At 35.0% G+C, this 11,086-nt stretch overlaps 1 protein-coding gene across 1 annotated transcript in view; it reads right to left on the reverse strand.

The window, feature by feature from the left end:
• The window catches only part of LOC127835780 (uncharacterized), a 43,948-nt gene that overhangs the window by 7,576 nt on the left and 25,286 nt on the right, over positions 1-11,086 (reverse strand). Inside the window, exon 2 of the mRNA XM_052362220.1 lies at positions 9,778-9,930. Within this exon, the coding sequence (XP_052218180.1) occupies positions 9,778-9,930 (153 nt within the window). The remainder of the gene's footprint in view (positions 1-9,777; positions 9,931-11,086) is intronic.

Here is an 11,086-nt window from a genome sequence, read left to right on the forward strand (position 1 = left end):
TGCGAAGTATTTTGTATTTTTTTCATTGTGTTCAACATGCTGTGCACGCGCTCTTAGTATTATTCCATTGAGATGTGTATGATAGATTCCATCTAGTATTTGTTTGTTTAATGTTATTTCATTTTCAATGTCGGTGGTATCATTTGTGTTTTTTTTGATGCAATTGTTTTTCAAGGGTTTCAATGGTTTTGATGGTTTCAGTTTCAAGTTTGTGTGTTTTTTTTTGTTTAAATGATGTGTATCTAATTGTTGTGTTGCGTATATTTCCTTTAATTACTTCCCATAAGGTGTTTGGGTTTGCATCTTTATTATTTTGAACTGTATTTAATATTTCCTGTTTTATTTGTGTTTGATATTCTGTATCTAATAAGATGCTGTTGTTAATTTTAAAGTATCCTGGGCCTCTTTCAGGTTGTATATTGTGTAGTTTAAGTTCAACTAGAGAGTGGTCAGTCATAAATCCTGGTTTTATGTTGCATGTGTCAATAATGTTACAAAGAGACTCAGATATTAAAAAATAGTCTAATCTACAAAATATTGTTGGTTTTGTGTTTGAGTGCCAGGTGAATTTGCTTTCGTTTGGATATATTGTACGCCATATGTCTATCATATTGTAGTTTTCAATTATGTTTTTTAAATGTTTCTATTTTTAGGATGAGTATAAAGGTTTCCCTTCTTTTTATCTAATAATGGGTTAAGAATAGTATTGAAATCACCACCGACTATAATGTTTTTATCTTGGTTATTATTTATAAAGGATTGTAATGTTTCGTAAAAAGTGGAATCATCTATGTTAGGGCCGTAAACGTTGATTAATGTGAATTGTGTTTCGTGTATTTTAATATCTATACTTGCTTGTCTACCAGTTACTATTTCGTTAAAGTTTTCAACTGTGATCCCTATATTTTTTTTTATCAGAAAGGCAATGCCTTGTTTATTAGTATGTTGTCCACTGAGATAGATGTCTCCATCCCATTCATCTTTTATGGTTTGTGCTAAAGTATGTGTTAAATGACATTCTTGTAAAAGGCATATGCTATATTTTTTTTCACCTAACCATTTGAAGATTTTTATGCGCTTGTCTTTATTGTTAAGCCCTTTTACATTCAAAGTACAAATTTTAATACTCATTTAATAAGATGGTAGAGTACATGATAATTTTTAGAGTGTCTGTCCAGTTGTTTTTTATTATAAGACATAGGTCAATGAAAGTATTATATGTTTTGGTGTTTTGTGTAAAGGTGATGTGTATGTACAAATTTAGTAAACATTTCATCTTGACATATACAATGGAATATCGGGAAAGAAAAAAAAACATCAGAAAAAAGAACAAATTACACAAAAACAACAAACAATTAAAACGAAGAGAATTCTTTGTGTTCTTGTCCAGTTGCTTTCTATCACAAGACATAGATAATAGGTTTTCATGTTATATTAAGAGCCAGAGGGAGGTATGGGCAAGAATAAAAATTTATTTATGTAACTTATCAAGACTGGGTATGTGTGTGTAGTCATGTGTTTTTACGTGTGTTGCTGCGTGTGTTGTGTGCATGTAATGTAAAAAATATAATAAAAAATGTAAAAAAAAGTGAGTGGGTCAATATTTGAAGGTTAGTGAAGTATGCGTGTGTGTTTTGTGAGTATGTGAAGTAAAATATTTTCTTTTACATGTTTGCACAATGCTTGCTAAAGCGATCTAATGAAAACAAAACTGACATATACTATACATGCTAGTATACTATACATGACATATTATAGACAAACGACAACAAATACAATCTTATCGTGTGGTTAACAAGTTGTTTACAGTGTAATACTATCAAATAAATGATAATAATGTTGACAGGATGTTAACATAAAACAAAATATAATAAAAGGTAAAGAAAACAGTAAGTGAGTCATTGTTTGAAAGTTAATGAAGTATGCATGTGTGATTGTATTTGAAGTAGACATATATTCTTTTACATGTTTGTTCAACGCTTGTGTAAGCGATCATTGAAAAAACAAACTTGACATATACTATATATACCCGTATACTACACTATACATGACATAGTATAGACAAACGACAATAAACAAAACTTCACGTGTGTACTAACAAGTCGTTTACATTGCAATACTATCAAATAAAAGATAATAATGTTGACAGGATGTTAACATCAAAATCAAATGTATCCATTTCTATAAGTAATCCATTTAGTATGAGAGTTGTTTGCAGGTTAGGTAACTTTACTTATTTTGAAATTTCAGCACGCATCAAAAAAGAGCAATGCTATATATGTATATGACAAAAACAGAGTATCAATTAAGTTGCATAATTTCATCTGCAGGAAAGAAAACAACTTCAACAAAAATCTTCTAAGGAAAAAGACATGACATGTGCATTGTTGGTATATGCATTGATTGTCATATAAAGATACAACATTATCTAATACATTAATCCCCTAGATTAGAGATAAGTTTATATCTACTTTATAACAACAGTCTTACACGGGGTAAGAAAACATCTTATTATTATTATTTAGTAAAATATCCGTGAATGTGTTACTTTCAAGTATATAAAACATAATTGTAGGGCGTATTTAATTGTTTGTGGCATTTTCACAAAAATAGGTCAATAAACACTAATGTAGCTGCATTTGCAAAAAGTCTATTGTTATTTACAAGCATTTATTTAGTTTAAGGCTTTTACACAGTACTAGGTCAATATACCTAATGTAACTGCATTTGCAAAATGCCTTGTTATTTACAAGTAAACACATTCAATTAATAAAGCATCTAACGCAATAACAATTTATATGTTCACCGAACAATCGAGAGCGAATATTCGTTTTGCAGGTTCACGGAAAAAAGGACAGCAAAGAAGACAACGTCAATACCCAATAAGGGTGTATATTTGTTTTGGGCGAGCTCACGTACACAAACAAGCAGCAAGAAAACAGAGAAACAACGTTAATATCAACAAATGTATCTTCAGATATTCTTTGAAGAGAATTAAAGCATAAAAACTATATTTTTATGAGCAGAACAGAGGAAAAAGTATACGTTTATGATTTAAATTTTAAATATTTATTGTTTTGTTGGTAAAAAACTAAGTAAATGTGAGCAAATGCTAAAAAATGTTCTAGTTAAACAACTCGATGAGAAATGTATGTATACACACACATAAACACACACACATGTATATGTATACACATATACATACATCCATACATATATACTCATATACAAATACATGCGTATATACATATATATACATACACACATACTAACACACACGTGTATATACATATATACACACATACATACATATGCATACATATAAAAAGTTTTCATGTGCTGTTTTTTTCAAAGCATTCCCCTTATATCGAATGACCTAACTCCAAGCTAGGTTTATCTAAGGGGTTGCACGTTTAAAGTGTTTCATTTCCAATCATTCTAGGGTCGAAAAACGAAAATACCTAGATATTTTGTTCCGGTATTTATATTAAGAAATATATTGATATAGAACAGCTCCGTATAGCCATCTTTGTACGACAGGAAAAAAATTAGCGTGTATTATTTATTTATGTTGCAAAGTTCATTGGTAACAATATTAATTGAGTTTCATTCATTGTCTTAGAGTTTAAAGTATTGTTGACGATCTTTGAAGTTTAACTATCTAACAATAGAATAAAATCTATGTATTTCACTCAACTGTACTTTGATTTATTAGTTCAACAAATAATTGTATACCAATTTATTTCTTTTTTATAAAAAATCGATACAACTGTACATAATGTTATTGCAATATACCAGTAGTCTACCTTTGAAGTTTAACTGTCTCTATGTATTTCACTCAACTATACTTTGATTTATTAGTTCAACAAATTAATGTATACCAATTTATTTCGTTTTTATAAAAAATCGATACAACTGTACATAATGTTATTGCAATATATCAGTAGTCTACCTTTGAAGTTTAACTGTGTAACAATAGAATGACATCTATAGATTTCACTCAACTATACTATGATCTATTTGTTCAACAAATTAATGTATACAAATATTTTACGATTCAACTGTACATAATTTTATTGCAATATACCAGTAGTATGTATATAGTTTTAGTTCAACAAAATTAAGTATCCCAATATGTTACGTATTTATAAGACAGCAACACAACTGTACATTATGTTTTTGCAATATACTAGTAGTAGGCTTATAGTTTTATGGGTTTGAAAGGTAAGCGTCCGCATAGGTTTAATCGATCAGGGATAATATTACTTGATGGGTCATCTTAATCCGTTTACATAAAAAAAACTGTGTTGACATTCCTATGTTCTCGGTCTTTTACTAATGGTCGTGGATTTCGTGCCTTTTCATGGACGATGTCAATCTATACTGTATGAAAAAAAGAGTGCTCAATAGGCGCTGTCGCGCGTAGGTGCTTGGCCAGGGAAGTTCTAACCAGTACTGGAATTGGTCCTGTGAGACTTTGTGGACCATTTCGTTCACGTCACGGTAGAAAATGTTTCCATCTCGAGTCCATGTCGACGTTACAATGTCCTTCTGCTTTTTTCTTACACATGCAAATATGTGTGCATTCAACTTTGTGAGGTGGTCGTTGACGTAAATAGGGTTTTTTTGTTTTCGTAGTGTTTTCGCGTTACGCATAATAGCTGTCTTTCTCATTCTCGAGATCATTTTCACTATAATAGGTCTATTCTTCTTAGATTCGAAGGGTCCGATTCTATGAGTGATGTCAATATCTGCATGACACAGTTTAATGTCCGGAATATGGAGGTTTATTGTTTCGAGTACCTTCTCTGCTGTTTCTATTGCTGTTTCGTTTTCTTTATCTCTTATGCCTTCTATTTTTATGTTGCTGCGTTTACTGTATTGTTCTATGTCATTGAATTTGTATTCGTTTGCTTTTACCTGAGTTTTTAGGCTTTTTCTTAGCTTTTCATTCTCATCTTCTCGATTTTTCAGCTGTGTTTTAACTTCTTCGATTTCTTTTGACAGTTTTATGTTTTCTTCCGTTTTTTCAAAGAGCTCTCCTTCTAAATGTTCTACTCTCAATGTGATAGACCCTAGTAATTCTTCTTTCAGTTGGTTCACGCTGCCTTTTACTAAATCTCTCAATTCAAAGCTGTCTTTTGTCGGACATTACTTAGCTTTTTGTTGATTTCTTTGAGTTCACTCATTATTGTGTTGTCATTTTGTTCATTTTGATCTGTTTTTTGTTTCTCGCTTACGCTACTTAAGCTCCCTATTTCCCTGTTCCGTTTATCCCCTGCCTTAGGATCTTTATTCACAGTTTTACTTTTCTCGTCTTTCGCTTCCTGCTGGGTAGTGTTCTCGAGACGAGTAGACGACATGTTTAATTGCACTTTTTAATACTAAACTTGTTCTTTTTTGGGAAGTATACTATTCTGGATTATGTCACTAATTTGGATGATACTGATATGCTTTTGGTTTTAAGGAAAAATAAACACAAACGGTTAACCCAGTTATGCCTAGCGTCAAGAAAAAGGCCTTTTCAAACAGCGTAGACCCAGATGAGACGCCGCATAATGCGACGTCTCATCAGGGATTGCGTTGTTTGCTTAACCCATTTATGCCTAGCGTCTAGAAAAAAGGCCTTGGCAAACAGCGTAGACCCAGATGAGACTCTCTGCTGTTTGTTTAAATGAATTTCTGTAAGAAATATTCTAAATATAGAAACAAATATACAAGACATCTCTAATTTTGGAAATAAATTGATTCAATTTAGAAGGATGGGAGAGTCCACTATCGTCGTTTTATACCCTGTATTACTTGCATTTTTATTCGTTATTCCGCTCACTTTCCAGCCATATTAGGAAGAAAGTTACTGGCTTTTATTTCATAGTAATATTCGCTCTATATCTCGACTTTACTCGGTGCGAAATTTCTTAGCGGGATGACCTAATTAGGGCTCCACTAAGAAAATTTGCGGGGAGTAAAGTCGAGATATAAAGCGAATTTTAATACGAAATAAACGCTTATCACCTTTTTACTGATATGTCTGGAAAGTGAGCGTCATTTAAAAAATAAACAGAAGTAATAAAGGGTATAAAACGGCGAAAAATAACTGTCTCGGTATGGACGTCGCCATCTCGACTATCACGTGATAACCCCCTCTGAGAATAGCCACACGCAAAAACTGTATGCAAGTGAACGTTATGCAGGTTATGTTAGCTATTCACGACAATTTTAAAGTTCGTTACTAGAGAATGTTTAATTGAGTTAAACCGGCTTCGTTGAATAAAGAATTGTTAAAAAGCAACAAGTGTGATCAAATGTCAAAGAGGTGAAAAAAGCGGTTTTGGTGCTTTGAAAATGGCGGTCATAGTAAACCTTTTCACCACGAACTTGCCTATTTTCAGTATAGAATGTCTTAATAAGGTAACGGTTAAGGTCAGGGTTAGTTTAGGTGATATGGTTGGATAGAAGTCGTCATGAGTAACAGCTGTGTAAGTATACGTTTGAGCGATGCGTGTTGGTGCTTGAAGAAATCTATTTGAGTCTCGCATTGCAAAAATTGGTCTTATGCCATATGCGGCCAGCAAAGCTCAAGACCAGCACCGCTATACAATTACGCAAGATATCCTGGTCAAATTAGCGAACAGAGTAGCTCCCGACCAGACTGGCCGGGCGCGCAGGATTACCTCGTTCTACGCTGGCCGCATATGGCCATGCATTAATTTTCTGATGACGTTGCTTATTTATCCTTCCCCGGACGGAAGTGCGAACAGAATAATAACTTTGCATTTCTCGCATCAACATGTCGGGACGTATTCCATCACAATAACTTAAATTACACCATTAATAAAACAAGAGGGCCATGATGGCCTTGTATCGCTCCACTGCTGAAAAAAAGGCTGAAACAAATATTCTCTGCATGTGCAAATACTTAAATATAGGCCCTATTTAAGCACATGTACACTTTTGTGACCCCCTGGGCTGGGTCAAATTTAACCCCAGGGGCATAATTTGAGCAAACTTTGTAGAGGACAACTATATCTCACTACATGTACATACAAAATATGGTAGCCCTAAGTCCTAGAGTTAAGGACAAGAATATTTTTAAAGTTTTCACAAAATAAGCAAGATATAAGCGTATACAATGTTCAATTTTGTGACCCGCGGGGTCAGGGTCAAATTTGACCCAAAGGGCATAATTTGAACAAACTTGGTAAAGGACTATAAGATGTTACTGCATACCAAATTTGGTAGCCATAGTCTGAAAGGTTTTCGACAAGAAGATTTTTAAAGATTTCACAAAATAGGAGCTTTATTCGCGTTTATTCAATTTTGTGACCCCCCAGGGCAGGGTCAAAGTTGACCCCAGAGGCATTATTTGAACAAATTTGGTAGAGGTTTATTAGATGTCACTACATACCAAATTTGGTAGCCCTAGGTTCAATGGTCTGGTTAAAAGACTTTTAAAGTTTTCACAAAATAGGCCCCATATTAGCGTATGTTCAGTTTTGTGACCCCCAGGGCAGGGTCAAATTTGACCCAAGGGGCATAATTTGAACAAACTTGGAAGAGAACTATAAGATGATGTCACTACATACGAAATTTGGTAGCCCTATGCCTTATGGTTAAGGACAGAAAGATTTGTAAAGTTTTCACAAAATAGGCACTATATAAGCGTATAATCGATTTTGTGGCCCCCAAGGCAGGGTCAAATTTGACTCCTGGGGCATAATTTGAATAAACTAAATAGAGGACTAAACAATGTCACTACATACCAAATTGTGTAGCAATATGCCTAATGGTTATGGACAAGAATTTTTTTGAAAGTTTTCACAAAATAGGCATTATATAAGCATATTTTCAATTTTGTGACCCCCGGGGCAGGTTCAAATTTAACCCCAGGGATAAAATTTGAACAAATTTGGTAGAGGACTATAAGATGTCACTACATACCAAATTTGATAGCCCTAGGCCGGATGGTTATGGACAGGAAGATTTTTGATGTTTTCACAAAATAGGCCTTATATAAGCATATGTTCAATTTTGTGATCCCCCGGGGCAGGGTCAAATTTGACCCCCGGGGCATAATTTGAACAAACTAAGAAGAGAACTATTACATGTCACTACATACCAAATTTGGTTGCCCTATGCCATACGGCTATGGACAAGTAGATTTTTAAAGTTTTCCCACAATAGGCCTTATATAAGCATACGTTCAATTTTGTGACCCTCGGGGCAGGGTCAAACTTGACCCCAGGGGCATAATTTAACAAACTTGGCAGAGGACTATAAGATGTCACTACTTTTCAATTTTGGTAGCCCTAGGCCCAATGTTTATGGACAAGTAGATTTTTAAAGTATTCAAAAAATAAGACCTTTATAAGCATATATTCAATTTTGTGACCCCCGGGGCAGTTTCAAATTGGACCCCAGGGGCATAATTTGAACAAACTTCTGACCAATTTTGGTGAAGATTTGATAAAACTACTTGAATAAGACAGCGGACACTTAAAACGGACCGACGACCGACCGACAGACCGACCAGTAAGCAAATTTTCATTTTTTGTGACCCCCGGGGCAGGGTCAAATTTTACCCCAGGGGAATAATTTGAACAAATTTGAAAGAGGTTCACCCCAGGAACATTACTGAGAAATTTCATCAGAATTGGACCAGTAGTTTAGGAGAAGATGTTTTAAGGAAAAGTTAACGCACGCACGCACGGACGCACGCACGCCGGACACAGGACCATGACATAAGCCCCGCTGGCCTCTGGCCAGTGGAGCTAAAAACAACATCAAACGCAATCTCAATATAGAAGATTGCAGCTGTTGCAGATGAGCAAAAAGTTTTATTGAGCAGGCAGCAGAATAGCAGTTTAATGGATTGCGACGGATTAATGTGCCGATTACACATCGAAATGTAGTAATGACACACCGCAGACTAATCTTGTGTAATAAGATTAATTTTAATTGGATGATTCACCAAGTCAAGAATGTACATGTAACTGTTTTTGTTGCAATTTCACGGCCAGCATTACTGCAATTTATGTTTTGATTATAATTCCAGCGGACATGGATAGGCTTTATATGTGATCTTATTCATGATTTGAATAAAGACGTAATCATGCTGTGAAGGTAACCGTGATGTTTGAAACATTTAGCACAACTTTTACCATAATGTGAAAACAGTTTTGCCTCAAATAAGCATTCAAATAGTGGTAAGATTTAGGTTTATGTGGAACGTATAAAATAAATTATAAAGAAATGATATATGCGGGAAATTTTTGTGGAACACATAAAACAAATTATAAAGTACCGCGGTAATGCTATATGCGGGAATGTGGGTAATGCTCGAATTGGAAAAAGATACTGTCACATTGTTGAATAATAAGTACTAGTATCATTATGTTGATGATATTTATGGCGGCATTGCTGACCTTAACTCAAGACTTAACAGCAAAGAAGAAGATTCCCTGAACAGGAGTATTACATTTCCACTGAATCACACTTTGAATCAGGGTAGCCACAACACAGCCCACTGAATGTGATTTATTGTGCAAATGTCCCTTGAGCGTGCATGTGATTGATAAGATTAATTAAATAAATGCGAATAAGGGGACAGAGTTAACATTATTTATCGAATTCCTTACTTCTCGTTCTTTGCAAAACACAACTTAAATTAAATACTAAGAGTACATTGATGTTCACCGTTACAATGGTTTTGAATGTTTTATAAGGCATACTATCGTACATGGATATGACAGATATTAGCATTTATAGAATACTTACATATTTCATCAAAGAACGTGTTATGTAAGTATGTTCGGGTGTAGGTTTTAAGGCACGCGTGACAGTCGTCCACTTTGCGCATGCCCTTGTTCGAGTTACATGGCCACGGAGTTCCCCGGATGAAAACATTGCACTGGTAACACGACAGACCCTCTGGAAATATAAAAATGCGCTAAATGTATGCAATGTTAAATTTAACGGTTGTATAAAATGAAGATCGAATTTATGATTGCTCCTAATCAATTACGCGAATATTGGCTTGATTTTGGCTATTCCTTGTTAAATGTGTGTGCATGCATGGCGATTTTTCCCATGAACGATTGTTATTGAGCGACGAAGTGGCGAAGGGGGTAGGTGCGGGAGAGGCTGCGCTGCCCCCCCCCCCCCCCGTCCTGCAATCGGAGGTTTGGAGGTCCTCCCCTAGAAAATTTTGAAAATTTAACTTAAAATGCTGCATTCTGGTGACATTTATCTGTATTTACAGACTGAAGGTATAGAGCATTTTCATTTGAAATTTCACTTTCATTGGCCATACTCAGTGACTGATAAAAAATGTTGGGTGCACCCAACGCACCCCCCCCCCCCCCGGCTACGGGTATGGCGTGACAAATATCGTTCATTGTGTCCATTCGTTTGCACTAAGACAAAAACGTGTGTTTCATTCTTGAATACACCGACGAGATATACATGTTAACCCATTTATGCCTAATGGACTCTCCCATCCTGAAAAATTGGATCAATTTATTTCCAAAATTAGGGATGTTTAGAATATTTATTTCTATATTTAGAATATTTCTTACAGAAATTCTCTTAAGCAAACAGTGCAGACCCAGACGAGGCGCCGCATCATGCGGCGTCTCATCTGGGTCTACGCTGTTTCCCAAGGCCTTTTTTCTAGACGCTATGCATAAATGGGTTAATGTACAGCATGTGGTGAATTAGCAACACAAACGAAACACAATGAAAACATATTCCCGCAGACAGTTTTAAATCATGAGTACCCCAACATCGTTATCGCATGAATCGCGCAACAAATCAAGCTGGTGACAAGTCAGGCGCTCACAAATATCAATATCAATGCCGTACAATGGACACTGATATTAGGTCACACAACCCCAAACCGGAACTCCTGTTTTTAGGGTTACATGCAGTCAGTTTGATACTTAGCACACATTGTTCAGTGCATGCTGCATAGGATTTTTAAAATACATTGCAAATGGAATGGCTTGGTATATTTGTAAGCAATTAGAAAAAAAAGCCATTTTTGTGCTTTACTTTTTCTGTTGATGGTTTCCGGCTTTAAAAGTAG

This window comes from Dreissena polymorpha, chromosome 1, assembly GCF_020536995.1.
Source record: "Dreissena polymorpha isolate Duluth1 chromosome 1, UMN_Dpol_1.0, whole genome shotgun sequence".
NCBI classification, from domain to species: domain Eukaryota; kingdom Metazoa; phylum Mollusca; class Bivalvia; order Myida; family Dreissenidae; genus Dreissena; species Dreissena polymorpha.